The sequence below is a fragment of the Cygnus atratus genome, chromosome 15 (genome assembly GCF_013377495.2).
Source record: "Cygnus atratus isolate AKBS03 ecotype Queensland, Australia chromosome 15, CAtr_DNAZoo_HiC_assembly, whole genome shotgun sequence".
NCBI classification, from domain to species: Eukaryota; Metazoa; Chordata; class Aves; order Anseriformes; family Anatidae; genus Cygnus; species Cygnus atratus.
Genome location: NC_066376.1, coordinates 5,490,137 through 5,509,552, shown reverse-complemented (window position 1 = coordinate 5,509,552; position 19,416 = coordinate 5,490,137). Strand labels below are relative to the sequence as shown.

The 19,416-nt window shown below is 46.0% G+C and overlaps 1 protein-coding gene across 1 annotated transcript in view; it reads right to left on the bottom strand.

The window, feature by feature from the left end:
* MAD1L1 (mitotic arrest deficient 1 like 1) overlaps positions 1-19,416 on the bottom strand; it is a 355,426-nt gene that overhangs the window by 76,501 nt on the left and 259,509 nt on the right. The window contains exon 17 of the mRNA XM_035549239.2: positions 11,898-12,088. Within this exon, the coding sequence (XP_035405132.1) occupies positions 11,898-12,088 (191 nt within the window). The remainder of the gene's footprint in view (positions 1-11,897; positions 12,089-19,416) is intronic.

Sequence of the window (19,416 nt, the reverse complement as noted above, 5' to 3'; positions counted from 1 at the left end):
AATATACGGGCTTCCGTGTGCTGTTCAACTCCAAGTTATTCTGAGCTGACAGCCTTTAGCACCATGGTCCTGTATCTCCAGCACAGGCAGAGCATCACTACGTGGCTATTAAATCTCTCCTAAAAAGCTCCAGAGCAGGAGCCGTGCCACCTTGGAGCAGCGTTGACTCCAGCCTCATGACACCGACACACCTGAGAGATGACGTGCTGGGGTGCACAGCCCCGGTGCTCTGTGCAGAGCGAGGAGGAAATGGAAATGCTGGAACAAGCAGTTTGGCACAGCTTCTTGGCTGGGCTAAGGGTTTATTCCTGGGATGCTGCTTTCCTGCAGACTAAGGAAAATTAAATTTAGCACTTTGCAAATAAATAGGTTAAGGCTGAAAGGACACTATTTAGGAATTTACTGCTTACAGCAGCCTCGGAGATTATAGATCCATCACCATCTATTACCTTGCTAGTTACTGCTTCCACTCTGTCTATCTTCCCCACTTACACAGTGGTCCTTTCATCAGGTCTTTTTCTGTTCCAACTCGAAACTGTCATCACTCTAATGGAATTATATGAAAAGAAACAACTTTGGGCTGCAGTGACTGCCAAAAAGCCAAGGACATCCCCTGTGCCTTCCCAGGAAAAGGCAGTGAGATTCCTACCAGAGAAACGCACAGATGTCTGCAGCCTCCTGGGAAACACAGCAAAGGACAGCTGTTTACACAAATGTCCAAAACCTCCAGGCCTCCGAGCAACTGTCAGCTGGGCCCTTTCTCTCAAGACCCACGAGCACAACAGTGTTTGCAGATTCATCGTAGCGACATCGCACACAGCGTGAGAACAAGTGGCTGAATACACCAGCGTGATTATAACCCACACCTCGTGCTGCATGCAGCTCCTCTCTATCTGCTTCATATAAAAATCATCTGCAGATTGTCCCTCTCCAGAGTCAGATACATCCCAGAAATGCAAAGTGACAGCTATCACATGAAACTCTCTCTAGAGCCTTCCATGAAGACAGACAAACCCTTCAGTTTAAGGCTGAAATTTATGTCAGCTCCCCAGCACATGGTTCGAATAGATCCGCTGTTATCAGCTATCTGCTTCTGCTGAAACTGAATACAGATTAGGAGCAAATTAAAATTTTCATGCCTCGGTTTGATATATTCCCTCCAAGATACAGGCAGACAGGCTTGTCTTCTTCTAGACACTAAAGATGCCATCAAAAGATAATCTTGGGAGTTACCAAAGTTGGAAGTCATCCGCAGCTCTCAAATTCCCTGCTTCCCCCATGGAGGAGGAAGCAGCCAGGTAATTTCGCTATGAATCCTTGTAAAATAGATTGGACATAAAATATTTGCTTGTATTTCCTCCTCAAGATGTTCTCATTCAACTGGCAAAAAAGAATATATTAAATCCAAAGTCCTAAACCAGTACTAAGTTACTTGACCTTAATACTAATATTCACAAGGGTTGGAACAAACATTCTCTGCCTATGGAGTTAGGATGATGACGTACTTGTTTGTCTGAAGCAAATGCAAGAACAGGAGTGCTTTTTCACCATTTCCACGTGTATGAATAAAGACAGTTGATACACTGTTAAATCCTAACATTAATCTGTGTCTGTGTTAAGCATTAATTCTTAAGGTATACATTTAATAAGTTGCAAAGATTGTTGTTCTGTAGCCCCGTGGAGTCCACCAGAATCCCAGCAGCCAGTTCTGTAACAAAGCTCTCCAGAAGGATTTTCGGTTTACTTCTGCATTCTGTCCTTGCTCCCCAGATACAGCATCGTGCCAAGGACATCAGCATTAATAGATTCATACTGCAACACTAACAGGACATGCTATAATCTGGAGAACCTGCATGGCACGTTGTGCTTAAGACTACCCGGTGCTGTGAAGTATATCAAATCTCAAGAAATGCCATGACTGAATGCTTGATGTGCTTCCAACCCTCTCCAGCAGCAACTGCTCCAGATAGAGGTGGGATGCCTTGGAGCCAAGCAGAAAGCGCCCTCACAGAAGTTATTATTTTTGCTTTCCTAAAAGTGGTTTCTCAAAAGGAAAACATAGGAAACCTCTGCTTAGTTCAAGGTCTCAGGGAACACCCAAACACAGCAGAAACTGGGATCCTATGACGAAGAGCTGCCTAGCAAGCTTTCAAATATGGGCTCTTATCTTAAACTGGCAATATAGTTAGAGAGAAAGCGTGTTAACTGGCTTATGTGACACTGACTTCATGGTTAAGAGCCATGTAGTAATTGAGCATTTAGACTCCGAAGCATGGAAGCAATACAAGGACAACGGAGGAACATACAGCTGAGAGTTCCCGGCCCAGTCTCACCCCGATGGTGAGACTTTGACCACGACAGCCCCTTCTCTGCTCCTCAGCACTTCCCCACTATCTCCCTCCCCACTCTCATGCCAGGCCTTGTGAGAAATGGCCAACAGCTTCATTAGCCAAATGAAATTTAGGCTGAAACCTTTTAACTCTGACATCCCCGATGAGGGTACGGCACGACTGTTTAAATAGCACAAAAAGCCCAGATTTCAGTCCCCAGATACAGACAAAAGATGTCCCAAGACCACACCACCCATGGGAATCTTGGGTTTCAACACAAGCAGGTTTTTATACACACAAACACACCCTCTTCCCTCTCTAATTGCATTTCCTCCCTGAGGATCAAGAAATCTTTTGCCCCAGTCAAGCATGGGTTGAAACCGTAACTCCCAAAGCAAGTGCTAAGTCCTAATTATATTTGTGTTTCAGTAGCACGCTGCTTACTCAAGGAAGAAGAGAGGCAGTCGCTGGGGGCTCTGTGCAGGCTGAGCTGGGCTGCTCTGAGCTGGGCCCAAGGGCAGGTGGGTGCTCTGCCGGGTGCTGTGTCTTACCTCAGGGCTGTTTGCTGGAGCCGACTGCTTTTCTTAGAGGTCTCACAAAGCTTTTTCCTGGGAAGTGAAGTTAAAAGGTGAAGAGACGGTACAGAATCATCTTGAACGTCCTCCACAATGCTCCAGGTGCCTGCCCATCGCACTGCCATCCAGCCCTCACAGCCAGTTGAAAGCTGGCTCCAGGCTGCTCAAAGGCGTCCACCATCCACGCAGGAAGCTCACAAATGGAGGAAAGGGCCACGGGGACTGCATAAGTCCCCGACGCAGTCTGTCACAGAGGGATGACAGAAGCTGACATTGTGACACGGTCCTGCTGCGGCTGCACAGCACCAGCAGAGCTGCCCAGAACCGACCCAAGGCAGGAGGGCCGGCCTGTCCCCTCCTCCTTGTGCCCACAGATGGACGATTAGCTGAGTGTAAATCTCCAACTTTCCCTCTCTACACATCCACACGGTTTTGTCCTCTCAGGTCATTGTCACTGGCTTGCTGTCCCTGCTGCACATCCATGCGCAAATCCATCCTCATGAGCCCAGTTCCGCGCTCTCCCCAGGAGGCTCGAGCAGGCTGCAGAGCTGCCAGGGAAGATGGCAGAGATGCTGGGGGCTCAGAAACTCAGGACTTCCCCCCACTACCCCAAAAGGAAGAAAATAAGAAAACCTCCAGCAATTTCCACTCCTTTTAATTTGGAGCTTTGAACATAACCATATGCAAGCAAACAGCGGGGTTATGGTTTGCTGACACGGCTCTGCGTGTTCTGCAAATTCACAACAGAGGAGTCAGGGAAAACGACAAGTGTGCATCAAAAGCAGCTTTGCAGAACACCCATTTCATGTGTCGGCAGCAAGGCCTTTGTATTCCCCAGCCTCCCAGACTCGAAGGCATCGCCTTTTCCTTCAAGAGCGCCGATCACACAGTGTCTAAGAAGTACATCTTTTGAAAGTCCCAGAGATTCAAAAAAGAGAAAAGAAAAAAAAATAAACTGGAGAGATTTAATGCCAGGCGGAGGTGGCAGGTGCCCAGAGAGGAGCAGCAGGGCAGCGGGCAGGCTGGCTGCCCCCCGTCCCTCCCCAGGCATCCCGGCCCACGCTGCGGGACTGGCTGCATCTATTCACAGGTAACAAAGCCGGCTGTGCTGCTTTTTGGTTGTGTTCTCTCTTTTTTTTTTTAATCTCCAACATTCACACGCAGCTTTCTCGCTGGAGAACAGGTTAAGAAGCTTCTCAAAGCTCCGTGGCAGTTGGTGAATGGCAATATCCTGAGCCCAGGTGAGAGGGACAAAGGAAACCAGAAGGTCGAGCGACCTTGAGCAAAGCGACGCAGCCATTCGCTGGTGGAGACGGGAACAAGAATCCAGGAGGGTTTTGCTTAGGCCCCCTCTGCTTTATCCGTTCTTTGACGCTGCCTTCATCTCACGGTGCGTAAACACAGCGCTGTCAGCCCACACAGCCCTTTGTAAGCTGTTCAAATACAGCAGCGGGCAGACGCAGGCGTCCTGCTCTCCTCAGACCTCCCGCAGGGAGCCCAGGCACAGCCAGCGACAAGAACAGCTCCTCTTCGGTAAGCTGCCGTCACCCAGCTGCTGGGAACGTGGGGCGGGGGAAAAAGTGGAAAGAGAGGTTTTTGTTGTACCAGGTAAGTCAGCCAGGGTCTGCTCTGCCTCCTGCAGACAACGGCGGTGTCTTGGGCACTGTCTTGCACTGTGCCTCCCTCCTGGACCACACGTGTTGCTACACCAGCCTGGATGTGGAGGTTTAATTAAACTCTCATCAGTGACCTGTGCTCCTTGTTGCGCATGTGACTTTCCCTAGAAAGCATCAACCGTGTCTCCTATTTCCTTAAGAGATATTTTAATGAAGAAAAATGAGATATGGGAGGGAGGTGAATCACAAGCTTGTTAAAAAAAAGGATACACTCCAGTAATTTGGTTACTTGTTACTGCAGAGGCCATGGAGACAGGTGCTGGGGTCCTGCAGCTGGATGATGATGTCTGCTGCGTCCTGGTGCCTGGATTGCTGTTGCCATCAGCAATACTTTCAGTGGTGCAATAGTGGCTGGAGCCAGGTGATGAATTTATGGGAAAAACCTGAAAACCGCCTTTATTCAGTGCCCTGCTCCTTTGTTGAGAGCTGGAATGCAGGCAGAGGCAGAGCTCATGCCACCACAGGGGCACGGTGCTGCGGGATGGCACTGCTGTGCCCTTGGTGGGGAAGGGAAACTGCAAAGGCAGCGCGGTGGCCAAGAGCCGATGAATACGAAGCAGACAGGGAGAGCAGCCTGACTCTCAGGCAGGATCCGTGAGCCAAGCTCATGCTTCCTGCCCTAAAACAAGCTTTGCTTTTTCAAGTGAGGTGTTGTGTGTCTCACAACGTAACGTATCATCATTCCAAGAGAGAGGAAAACCCAAACATTTCTGTTACCCGCTGCACCCGTCAGGGAGACAAATCTCTGACCTTTCAGAGCACCTCACATGTACCAGCCTCGCGCTAGTCGGGACAGGCTCAGCCGCTGGAATAATCCTCCAACATCATCAGCATTAATTACCTGCATGGCTGGGCCCACCCTGGCAGACTCACAGACATGGCAGGGAAGGGCAGCAAGCAGTGCCAACACACTGAACAGGTCCCGTGCCAGACGGACAGGTAACAGGGGGATGAATTCCCCAGCCCAAAGCTGCCCTCTATTCCCTGTTAGCACAGTGTCCTTATCCTCACGACAGTCTGGTGACACTGGCAGGAGCATTACCTCCGTTGTATCGAGGGGAAGCAGGCAGAGGAAGAGCATTAACTTTTCTCAGTTAGAACAAGGCGTCAGCCCAGCCTCCTAAAGTCTCGGAGCAACATCTTTGTGCTCAGAAATTCTGTTGCAAAAAGAAAACCTTGTCAGATCTCCCCCAGTTCTACTATCCTCAAGGTGACTGGTTTCATTAAAAGAAAAAAAAAATACTCTGCCCTAGAGAGCAGGCAGTTTTTTAGGGAAGCAAATGCAGTAAGAGAGAAACTGTGTCAGGAGGGGGAAAAATGCATGAAAAAGAGCAGAACAAGATGAAGACAGCAGCAAGAATTCAAGTTAAGTCCTAACACGAGACAGGCCACTACAACTTCTGAAAGAAAATGAAACGTAGGAAGTTTAAATATGGGATTTGGTTGTGTAACGCCGCAGATTGCTCGACAGCTCTGGTGTTGGAGCTGTTGATTAGTGCAACCCACGACAGGTCCTCGCTGACCCTCCCAGGAATCCCAGTGCGATCACTGGCAGGAAGGCACCACGCTCACGCAGGCACCTCCTGGAGCTGAGCAGAAAGCAAGTCTCCCGCAACCACACGGACAAATTGAGAACAAAATATAAAAATAAAATAACTAGTAATTAACAAGAATGAGGAGTTAACAGAGGCCTCCAATCTCTAATCAATCTCTTGCTGCCTGGCCTGCTCCACCGATGAGCCCCATTGTTATTTTTGATTGTGTGTGCAGGAGTGCGAGACGGCTGCTGGAAGAATGGCACTCTAACAAAATTGTGATTTCTTTCTCCTCTCGAGACCAATCAAGGCTGAGGAGGAGGAGAGGGGAGAAGATAGAGATGCAAAGAGAAACAAACAGCTAGAACATGCTTCTCAAAGCCACTCTGCTGGGTTCAAGGAGGAAATAATGGAAACTGCAGGTGTGCCAAGCATGTGGACTCAGATCCAGAGATCCCAACAGAGCTGTCAGCTTCGAGACCAAACAAGATCACTCAGGCAAGTAAAAGTAATCCCTGCATTAACCTTCCTGCTTATTTTGAGATGTCCCTTGTTAGTGGCGCAGTGTGCCAAACCTGACACTAAGGCTGCCCCAGAATCTCAGCAGCTTCTGCACGTTTCACCACCTCAGTTTTGTCTCCCCCTTTCAACTAGCAGTTTGTCAGCATCATTTTGTGTTTGAAAAATAGCCTCTGAGCTCCTATTCAATCCATCCTCATTTTCCTCCATAACAAAAAAGACAATTAAACCATCACTTCTTGTCTGCATAACCGCCCTACCCCATTTTGCACACCTTGTCAACACAGAGGCTACAGGACTGCCGGGAACACAAGTGATGGGGCAAGCAAAGTAAGACTGAGGAGTTAAAGGTGCAAAGAGAGAAATGTTGATTTGATAATAAACGATATAAAGGAAACTTAAGAAGGGTTATCTATCTATCTACCTACCTACCTCAGGTTTCTACTAAGCTCCAGTTGTTCTGAAGAATACAATAAAGTAAGAATTGCTGTAAGGCCATCTCACCCACCATTCTCTTCCAAACTGCAGCCCACAGCAGGGTTAAAGGAAAGAAGTGTGAGACAAAGCACATGCAAATAAGCATGAGGTAGTCTGTCACCACATACCGACTGCCACCTTCCAGCAGCTGGTGGCTGGAGTACTTCCAGGCCTTCAAGCTGCGCTGGGATCATCATTTCTATCTAGCCTCATTCTCATTTACCTCGTATCGCTACTATCTCATGGCTTTCATGTTCCTTACAAATCTGTCCTTCCACTGGACCCTTCTTCCACCAGAAAACCCCAAATCCAACAAAGCCTTTATCCCTCTCACCCCATAGGTTCTGCCTCTTTATACGCAGTGAACCACATGAGAGGCAAGCATTCCCTTTTCAGATTGCCTTTAAGGTTTATAGTGAGCTCCCCCAATGGATCCGCAAGCCAACTCTTCATACAATTTCTTAAACAGGTGTGCATCAGGGAGTGTGTGCGTACTGGCTGTTAATTTAACAGGTTGCAAAAAGCTGTTTATTTTATTACCGTATTACCAATCCAACTGGACACCAATAAAGGTTTTATTTTGCAGAAGTGCCAGCCCTGCGGCTGGCAACGTTCTCATGCTGCATCATGATGTTTGTGTTTTTATTTGCTGTCTGATATCTTGGGCATTCTCTTTCAAGGCATGAAGCCTACCATCTTGGGGATGCTCTTCAATGAACTACTGCTGGTGTTTGTGTTTCCGTTTGATAATTTTGGCAGAAAATAACAACACAGGCAAGAGCTGGAAGCAGACAGAATTCTGTTCTGTGGAAGACTAGGCTCTGAGGACATAGGAAATACAGTGAGCCATAAGTTGTTGAGCTGTCTAAATGCACCTTTTTGGCTTAGGGCTATTAATAAGCTCAAACACACCACCACGATACTGAAAAGAGTCTGTTTTAACACCCTTACCATATAACTTAGGCCCAGAAAATATACACGTGAACTGGTGATAAATCTAAACACTCCCTTCTGAGAAGATGAAGGAACCTGAAACTTGAAAGATTTCAAACGCTGCCAGATATCATACAGCTGTTATACCGGATTAGATCGATTGCCTTTTCAGCCTGGGATCCTATCAACAAAAGTGACCAGCTCCACATTCGTGCCGTGACAGTACAAGTGGTTTACCTGAAACACAATGAATTATCAAAGAACCTAAAGACTTTTCTTGCTCTCTCCTCTTAACTGAAGTCTTCATTTCCAAGTACTTTCAGGGGATGGAGTTGAACATTGTCAGGTACAGCAGCAGCAAACCCACACATAGAGACAACCCAAAAAAATAACCAGCATGCACAGGAATTTTCTTCCTAACCTCCGCAATAAGAAGCTGGCTTAACACCTCCAAGCAGGCAGCTCTGCATGTCCCTGCTCAAGGTAAATGCAAATATTTAACGTAAATCTAGGTATTACTATTAGTCCACAAAGATATCCTACCATTTCAGAAAACCTACTGAGCTCCTGTTTTCGGTAGTACCTTAAAGCCATAAGGTCTATAAATTCAAAGGATTTCCAAGCTTAATTTTAAATTGATTGGCTTTGGATGCTTTGGCTGGGACTGTGTTCTCTGGGCATGCAGAAAGAGAAAGCCCATGATTTACTTTCTCTCCACTGTTTGTTCATTTGTACAACTGTCTCCAAATCATCTCTTCTTCAAATTTGACCAGTCTTTCTGTTTACCAGAAGACTTTCTTTGTCTGAAACAATTGTCATTGCCTTTCTAAAGACCTCACTTCCTCACTCTCATTCAGGATCTACCCAGAGACAAGGGTAAACAGCACAATGTACACACAGCCCATTCATGACGTCCTGATCTGCCACTGCTTAATTCCAAGCTGGCTAAACTGATTTCGAGGCTCCCCAGAAATGTTTGCTTGTTTTAACAGACATCTTTAATGGATTGTTACAAAGAGAGTCAATGCAGTTCTTGGCTATGTTGTGGGTGGCCCAGCCTAGACTCACAAGCTAAGCATTACGCTGAATGCAAAGTTCGTATTATGGCCCAATACATCCAACATATCAGCAAGAGTAACAGAATGCGAAGCTGTCAAGTGACCCAGTAACTACAAAGCATTATTTCCCACAAAAATCATCAGAACCTGAACTCCTGGTGAGGAATCTGTACACTACTTTCCACTGCATTTAATTAAAAGAATAAAAAAGAGCAAACAAGTGAGAGCGAGCTGTGAAATCTGAGATGTGCCTTGCTGCCTACGCACTCTCACACAGGGTCTGAAAATCACTGGAATATCCTTCAAGTTGATGAGCTCATCTGTTGCATCCATAGGGATTGCCAATAAATATTGATGCGGTTTCATTGGAATTCAGTGCTCATTTATGGATGCAGGCATTTGCATTCTCAGCATGGCACTGTGATTAACCCTTTCATTGAGGCTGTAATTCCAATTAATGCAAATTGGCTGGACACACGCAGCATGCAGATAATACGCTCTACTCCAGTAACAGCATACCTTGCTTGGGAAAACCAAGCACATCTTTCATCTTCATTTAGCTTTGAAGGGGTTACATTATAATAGCTCCTCACTGAAAATTAAATGCCACCAGCAGTGCTACTGAAATATGCTCTAAAGTTTACAGGCAAACTACAGAAGCTTGTGAAGCGCCAGGGGACTTCTCCGGTTTAATTGTATAGACTCTGTTCCATAAATTGCTTGAATGGAATAAATACAAATAGCATTCCCTGCTTTTTGACCTCCTTGGGTTAATGAAATGCACACTAACACCCACAGTCGGCTATGGCTCAGAAATTCCACAGCATAAACACACAACCTCACGGAAAAGCCACAGTCAGGATGCAAGTCTCAGTACATATGTGAGTACCAGCTGCCTGGACTCTGTGAGGAAGTAATTTGTTGTTTATTTTCTACTGCTATTCTAAGCTGCAGACTTTGGGAATTGTCTGCGATTTACTGAGCACTGAGAAAGAGTCTGAGATTTTGTTGATCAGGCTCTTATTAGCAAGTCTGCTCCTCTAACCCAAAGAGGTGTGTGAGGTATGAGAAGCAAAGCAATTCCACAAATCAATAAGCAATCCACTCTTGCATTTGGGAAACATGAGACGACTTGAAACGACTGCTGTTCTACCTGGTGACGCTTACCTCCATCCTCTGGACGTACTTGGGAGTAAGCCTTGAGCGAAGAACAGGAAGCAAAACCAGTGTTTAGAGAGAGGAATCCGTACCTGATCATTCTCATTCACTGTCCTGTACGTAAATTATTTCTATTGCCATGACATGAAGAAGAATTTGATCCTACCGGAGACCTGCTATTGAGAAGCCAGTTCTTGTTCAGGTGGACAATATGCAATTTTCTTATGTTTTCTTAACATTCTCCAAACAAACCATCTCTCCTATGAGAGAGATGACAGAAGCAACTGCTAGATGTACTGTCCTGCCATGGTATCCAACAGACATCTCCAGGGATCCGCAGACGTTTCATTCACCAAGCGTGTAACAATACAGGTGTGAACACAGGCCTCCAGAGGCCTTGGAGCTGATGGCATTGCATCACCTCAGCAGAGAACTCTTTTCAGGATTCAAGGACAGTACAAGGACAAAACCAGGAGAACCATCCTTCCACAGGTTAGTGAGATTTCCTGCTGTCATCTGTCTCAGTCCAGAAACCTCAGAAGGCCAAGTAATATAACTATTTTGGCAATGTTTTCCTAGTTTTACTAACGATCCTAGGTGCTGTCTTATAATACTTTCACTTGCTTTATTTGGTGGTTTTGGTTTCTTTCTTTTCTGAAGCTCTATAGTTGCGGAACAGGAAAATATTTGTCCTTTTATGTAAAAAAAACAACACTGCAGCAATCCACATGCAGCACACAGCGGTAGGTCTGCAGAAACCGAACTTCTCCAGTTCCTGCTTGTACACTCCCCTCCTGTATCAAACACCTCCAAAATCCTCATCCTCCCTACTCACCCCACAGAGAGGTCAGTGGAAAACAGGTATGATTTTAAGTGCCAGTTGTGTTTGCCAACAAGAAGCAGAAAGTTCTCTCACTGACCTGTAAGCTTGGGCTGTTGGCACTTGTACCTAAGTAAAGAGGTTACTTAACTGCTTGATGACTCTAATGTCGCACCTCAGCTCTCTAATGTATCAGCCCAACTGGGCTGTCTGCAAGGTAACACAAAAGAAAAACACCACCAATCGAGCCCCAGCCCTAACTCAGACCACCTAGCTAGACCAATACGGTATCAAGACTCCTACAGGACAGATTGTTACTGCTCCTCATCCGGGCTGTTCAGATAAATGGCACTTCACATGCACAAGGATGAGCTGCTGCTCAAAAGGGATACCAATTTACATAACGACAAGATGATGACACGCAGGCAAGCTAGAGGATAGCAAAGACAGTGAGGACATATAGTGAAGTAAGGATGAAACCTTGACGGTTACATAAGGTTTTATTGCTGTGGCACATATAACCAATAATATAAAAAGGTGAAGTGCAAGGCCAGATGCCTTAGGTATTATGCACATATAGTCTCTTCTCTTTACTCTTGACTCACTTTGATATATAAATTAGAGACCAGACGCCAAACCTTCAAAAGTAGCTTTTTAAAAGAAGAAAGGATCTTTACTCCCCTCATAAGGAACAAGCTGTCATATAGCAGGGGGCAATGATATTCCAGTCTAATCACTGAGAAAGAGCAAGTACATTGTCATGCTGGAAACTGCGAACCCAGAAAAGCAGGAGCAGCAAGGGGTATGCAGACCTACCTTAAAGAGCAGGCAGTCTCCTTGGTGCTCGGCATAAATGGAGGTGAGTCGATACTGGTTCTCAGTCGTGATGTCGATCTGGTATCCTGTGAGCGTGTAGCAGACCTTGCGAAACTCTTGGATCTTGGTCTGGAAAACTTCTTTCAGGCGCTGGTTTTTTAGTTCTGCACTTTCCACTTGCTTCTTCAGCTCTATATAGGGGAAAAAATGCGGGTACTTTGTTATACGTCATTGGCATAAAGACCCTGCGTTGTATTTACAATGCTAGCCAAACTAAGTGAATTGAAAAGGTTAATTAAATTTTTTAAAAGTGAATTAAGCAGGCAGAGTAAAGAAACAGGGCAAGCTAGATTCCTCTCCTCCCGGCCCCAGAAGACCAAAAGATAATAAACTGGGGAACGAGGAATAGAGACGTGTCTTAGTGGGACGGATTTTCCTTTTGCTCGGCCAGCCTTTTAACAACGTACTACAAAATTCAAAGCTATAGGATCCGTTTCCTCACATGCACATATCTTATTTTCTACGCAGAACCCAAGAGAAGGGTGTTATGTTACAGGGAGCAAGAAAGTGGAAAAATGGTAACAAACGTGCCTCTGTACCGTTATGTCAGGAGGGAACTGGCTATAAGGCGAATCTCCTCCAATGTACACTTGATTTGACTGTACGTGCTTTGATCTCAAATTGACACACTGCTTAGGAATCCCTTAAGATCCAGGAAGGGGTTTTTCTTGTGATAAAAAGCCTGAAGAGTACCACTGTCTCTTTCCATTTGCTACCTTAACTGGACTAGTCCCTAGAAGAGAGGTCCTGGGAGAGCGCCTGCCACTCACCCTGCATTTTATTGCTATAAAGGGAGCTGCCAGCAGTGTGAATCCTTCAAGAGGATACACAACAATTACCATGAATCTTTCACCCAAGGTGCCTTCTGAGTAATTAAACCTCGATTTATCCCCCCATTAATTACAAAGATTGGCTTTACTTTAATATACACTAGAGAGGCCTCCCAAGTCTGCTTGTTTTATCAACACTGCAGTCCAGGGTTAAAAAAAAAAAGACTCTAACAGCAAACAAATAGACTTCCTTGTTCAGCTATCTCTTTCTCATTATGAGGTTTACGGCTTTGTCTGTCCTGTGATCAGAGACATAATTGCAGCACACGTAGGCCATAGGGTTTTATTTCAGCTAGTTCGGGGTCCAGCACTAGGGAAGCAGAAACTTTACTGCAAGGTGACTGCTTGGATATGAGTGATGGGTTTTGGCTGGGTTACACAGCCCGTGCTAAAGTACTCTTGTTTCACAAGCCTTGCTGGAAAAGTTTTTGCTCGAGTATTTGCCCAAATGTGGTTCCATCAGCCTTCCAAGTGTAGCACAGAAAGAATGGCAACTGCAAGCCCGTGGACTTGCCTGTGATTCACCTCCCAGCACTTGCAAGAGCACCGGCAGGAGGCAAGTCTCCTCTTATCTTCTGTACTGCTCTGGCTAGGCACTCCGGGTGGGACAAAAGGATAATTCAACGTGTTAAGTTAAAGTGCCTTAAACGCCACTGAGGATGCCCTGCTCAGAAGTACTCTGGCCTTAATCCAATTTAGCTTAATCCCCAGGCAAGGACAGAAACTCTTTAATGGTTAAAGAGAACTACATGTCCCTTTACTTCTGAGTCAGAGCATCCAAGCAGGGCGAGTTAGTGCTGGCCAACTCCTTACCTTTGGTTAATTCAGCTCTACCTTCCAGAGCTGCTTGTAGAGATGATGTATGAGGAAAGCATTTCCTTTACTCTGGGTGTTCCTCTCCTAATCATATCTTGCTTTATCAAGGGGAGCAAACCAGTCTTGGAAAACATCACGTACCAGCTGGTTCATTAACACACTGCTGTACAGGGAAGCCCCGATGTGCTGGGGGATGTAAGATGAATACCCAAGTCCTAATCACAAGCTCAAAGGGCTGGGGCTTCCACATGCCCCTTCTCATGAGCTTGAAAATGCTGTATCTTTCCTGACCACCCATCTTCCCCTTCCTACCAAACTTATCAACGAGCAATTAACTCAGCCCTTCCATGGATTGTTTCAACCTTCTTCCCATCATCTCAGCTGGGTCTGGTCCCTTGATTAATCAAGTAATCAGCCTCTGAAATCAGGAGGTTAATTGGTGACTCTGACCTCAATATTCTCACAGTCTTCATTCCATTTTGCATTCCTAGGATGCAACTGTTGAGGACAAAATCCTGTATATAAGTAAAAATTCAGTGGCCACATCGCATGGGTAAATAATGTTTAACCGCTGTCAGAGATAGCACTGGCTTTAATATATTTCACATGTCCAATACTGATTTTTTTTTTCCTAATAAATGCAGCCTAGCCTTGGAAAAGTAAATCTGCCTTTTTCTACCATGTCTTGGAGGCAGCCTGTCCTGATTTTTGTAACCTTGGGGGTGGATGGCACCCTAATTCATGGACTCCTTGAACAGCTTACATTATTCATAAAGAGTTAGTGCCTTGTCCACCGTTTTGTCTCAGACTTGGCATTTCTAATGGCCATCAGGAGCACCCTCGGCACCTGTTGGGTCACAGCCTCATCACCCACCCATCAGCACTGGCTTATTGACATTACAACCATCTGAACCTCGAATACCAACTAAATGATGGCAACTGCTTTCCTCCACCACCCTCAGGGTGAAAAAGGACGTGCTCTGACTATGATCAGTCTCTTATGCAAGAAGCCCTGAGCTTTCCAATTTAACGGAGGGCTGACCAGCCCCCGCTCCAAGCGTTGTGCCCGCATCTCCTCCCCAACGCTCCTCCTGGCCCTCTTTCCAGCTCCTGCGGCAGTTTTGGTGTCTCACTGCATCAGCTGTTCTGGCTGAAGGAATTCATCTTCATGAAAAAACGTTTCCTCCCTGTTAGGGATGCCTAGTGTCAGCCACCGGCACGAGGCACCGAACTCTGTATCTGCTAATGTAGACACAGCCAAACGTGCCAGCACCGGTCAGGGACAGGAGGAAGCCTTGTCATCCGCTCGGCAGCTCCATTAGCAATTCCCCAGCAGGATTTCTTCAGCAGAGCAGCTTGGGGACGGAGCAGAAGTAAACAGGCAGGCACGGGGACACGACAGGAATGCTTAAGTCCGCAGCCGCCCCCAGTGAAAAGCCCACTGAACCACGACTGTGAAACAAAGACTGCTCTTCCTTGACGCCCAATTAAATCGCAGTCATCAATAGTTCAGCTAGAGCAACTGCTGATGCTTACCCTCCTGCAATATTTGTTTATGTTATGGAAATACTTCAGTTAGGGGCTATTTCCAAATTAACTCGGGACAGCCCTCAGGACCATGACTACCTCCCTGCTTGCCTTCGTGGGCTTTGCTGACACACCACTAAGCCAAGTTACGAAGACTCACAGAAGTGCAACGTGGCAGGAAGGTTGAGACTTGAGAAACGTGGGCCAGGGTCCCACTGCTGAAACAGAGCCACCCAAGTGTGAGGCACTCCTGGGTATTTTTCCTGGCTTTCCCCCTGTGCTTCTGCAGGAGAGAGATTTGCTGCAGGTTCTGGGTCACAGCAGCCAGCCCTGGGCCAACTTCTCAGGCACTTCAGGATGCCTAAAATGGCGCTGGGTGCCCAGTTTTAGGCCCAGGCTTCCCATGCAGCTTCTCTGTGCTGTGGCTCTGCCCATGTACTGCCCCAACACCGCAAAGTCCCAGTGGTCAGAGAGTTGCACAAGCAGCATATGGATTGACTTGGTGACTTGTAATTAACCTTGCTAATGCTTCCCCCACGAAGCGAAGACGTTAAGTTAAGAGGCAGCTCATTGTTTGCTCTGCTTCTCAATTCAAAGACGTGATGGCGCTAATTCTTAAGCCTCACCTAATACCACTAATTCCAGCCACATTTCTAGCACAGTCAGGATAAATTGTTTTAAAAGTCGTAATTTGCAGAGTGCAATTCAGCATATTTCAGAGAAACGCTTCAGGCACAGCTGTAGAGGCGACTGAGCACAGGAAGATCCTTTCAGGACGGGTCGAGGTGCGTTAATAGAGCAGGTTTCTGATGACAGCATTGCTGTTTCCACCCACTCTATCTACCACCTACAGAATGTTGAACATCTTCATCCTTTAAGATCTTTCACAACATTTGGAGAATTAGGTTTAATTATATCTTTAAAAGACAGTGTTTGAAAACTCAAATGCCTGTGTTTAGAGCACTCGCTGGAGTTCCTGTGTTCGACTCCGTTACGCTTGCACAAAACAGGCAGGAGAAGTTGCAGGTGTGCTCTGCGGAAACCACAACTGGGGGAAGTCACACCATAAACATCCAACACCCCAGAGAAGGGACGCCGAAACATCCCTCACTGAAGTGCTAATGAAACAAATAAGAACTGAGAAAACAGGCGTAAGGTTTGCCAGGTTATACCTTGGTCAGGCGTAATGACTGTCTGTTTACTTTGCTTGGGGAAAAAAAAAAATCAAGGAGAAGAACAAAGAGAAAGGGAAAATATTTCGAAATCATCCTGCCCAGTCTCCTTGGTATTCAGGCCAAGTGTATGTATTAAAAGTTGCCCATCATGGGCAGTTTGTCAGGGAAGAAAATCCTCACTGAAAAAATCATTAATCTGTTACAAAATTAATATTGCCAAATGATTAACTTCTTCCTAATGATGCTGCTTCCTGAAACACCTTGTATTTTCACACACTTATATTGACTTTAATGAATAATTCAAACTATTTTGGATAAATAAATAAAATATGAGTTGGACTTTTTTGGTCTCTCATATTGGAAATGTCACTGCTTTTTATTCCATTGCTTTTACACTTCTTACATCTGAAAATGTTCACAGCTGCCTGGAAATACCACAGCTTTGGCTCTTGCTCTGAGTTCAGCCAGGTCAATCAATAGCAATAGCAGTCTCTACACCAAAGAAAACCAAATCCACACTTAACCTTTTCCCCAGGGAAAGAGGTAAAACAATGTGGCTCTCAGCATGCCAGAAGTGGCATGAAATTAAATGTACCACTAGTCTTTTTCAGGAAAACAGAAATTTGTTCTGCCCATCCTCAAAGATGCCACAAGCCATGTAACTGCATTAATTCACTTGTGATCCCAGCTAATATCTCTGTCCTAGAAAGGCCTGAATTCCTTTCTAATTCTCCATTAAAGGTTACTTTCCCATGGTAACATGTCTGGGGGTCACTCACTCCACAACATAAGGAATAAAATATTTCGCACTACATTGATCCCTGTCCCTGCTGACCCTGCCAGAACACTTCTGACAGATGCTACCCAGTGTTGCTACAGAGAATACCATATCCTTTTTATTAACCCTGCTCTATTTAAACAGAAGACTGCTTAGATTGTTTCCAGCCTACAGAAGGGATGCCAGTTCTCCCAAGGTTTGTTCTCACAGGGTCCGTGATGGGAACAGGATGCGCTGTTTCCTCTACTCCAAGCAGCAAGGCCACAATTACCCTTTCTCTCTGTCACCTCCACAAGCCGCTTCTCTTCATTTCCATATCGCCGTGCCTGGCATGCAGCATCCCCCATCAGTCACCCCACCTGCACCCCTCCGAACTATTACTGAATTACATTCTCCTAGTGCAGGTCTGTCCTTCCCAGCTGACTCGTTGCAACTCCAACGCCACCCCACTGCATCTGAAATCCTTCCAGTCTTTCCCCTGCTCAAACTCCGAGCTGAAATTTTCTCCTTCAGCTTTAGTTTATGATGAACATCACCTGAAAAGAGTTGGGTGATACTGTGAAGGACAAAATATAAAAATAAATTGTATCGTATTAAATAAAGTCTAATAGAAGAGGAGCCGAGCGTTTTCTGATATAGGCAGGTTTATGACCATTGCTCTCCCGAAATAAAATTCGCTTTGCTAGATTTTATAGATGTGTTTTACACTCTGGACGGGTAGGGGAGTGTGGGAGTGAGACCACGCCATCCGCCTGTGCCGCAGCCCGCTGCCACGCTCACCGACCTGATGGTCTGGCAGGCTCAAGCTGCGCTCTGGGAAACTTGCAATTTGTGACATTACAACCATGAATTACAACTTTTCTTAAAGGTAAAAACAGTTTTATATTCAATAGACTGCACTGGCTGTTCAATTTCAAACCCAAGTGGTATTTATTTGATCAGTCAGTGTGGGTTTATTTTTAAGCTGTGTATGTACCATATGGCTCAGTGCATCTCCCAGCCCCCTCCTCCAGCCACCAGTTTCCCCCTTCCAGCAGCCTGGGGAGAAGCTTTTGAAGGCAGCAGGCTACAAGTACACATCTCCATCACCATGGCTCTTGCATTGCCCAAGAACTCTCCACCAAGAAAGATATGTTTATTCTTCAGCAAAGATGGTTTTCTGAAGATCACGCATCAGACATATTCCGTGCATCTCTACAAGGTGCCTCTTCTTGGAAAAAAGTCCACAATTAACCTTTATCCCCAGATAACCTGCACAGAGTGGCAGACGGCATCAGAGGTTGGGTTAGGGGAAAAGGGGCAGGCTGTGGAGGACTAGGGCCTAGAAGCTGTGGAAGAGGATAAACTTCCTCTTGTAGTACCTACAGACATAAATAGCATGCATTAGCCTCAAGGGTTGTTTTTGCTTGTTTGTTTCCCATTTCTTCTCCTGATAATGCTGAGATTACAAGGCAAGGTTGCCAAATTCAGGAGCACACCTGAAGTTGGCCTACCTACAGGACTCAGCGGGGACAGACAAACCCCCACGGGACAGACGGCTGTCCCAGGGGACATCCCCGCTTGGAACTTCGCTGCCCATTCTTCTCCCACTCCTTGGCAGAGGTGTTTTGGACCAGGGGAAGTTAAGAAAGAAGGCAGCTTTTGGAAGCCCGGCTCAGCTCTTCGGTCACCCCTGTGGCGCATCCGTGTTGCACTCAGTGAAGGCAGTGCACTGTAGTGTAAAGAGACCCTGGGTAGCTTTAAAATTACTGGCTTAAATAATGCGAACAGCCTGCTTGGCGAAATACAGACCTCATTGGGGATGGCAACATTCACCCCAGATGCAGGATAAATTAACCCCAAGAGAGCTATTTAGTGCCAAAGGTGGATTTCACCAATTAGTATGATATGGCACAAACCTCTTGGAAGTTAGTATCATTACACCGGTCATAAATCGTGAAGCAGCCAGGAAGACATCTCCCTGCTGCCCCTCCCCAAATGATGATAAAGTCTTCTAGCCACACTTCCCTTCCATATGGCAATTACAGCCCAACAGCACTTCCAGAACAAAGTGATGTCAGCTGGAGCTAGTCATTAACTTCAGACACAAAAAACAGCCTCACCTTTAAAATTCAAATACATTGTGCTACTTAAGTTTACAGGAGAGCAGGCTATCTTCTGCTTCTAGGGCAAGCCAGCAAATATCAGTGTTCCAGGTAATCTATTTTGGAGTTATCAAATAATAATAAAAAAAAAAAAAGTAACTGGGACTTTTGTGGGCTGTAGTTCAGGGATGTTTGGTAGCAAGAACAGAGCATAGCTTGCACGGCTTGTCAGAGGAAGGAGAATCACTT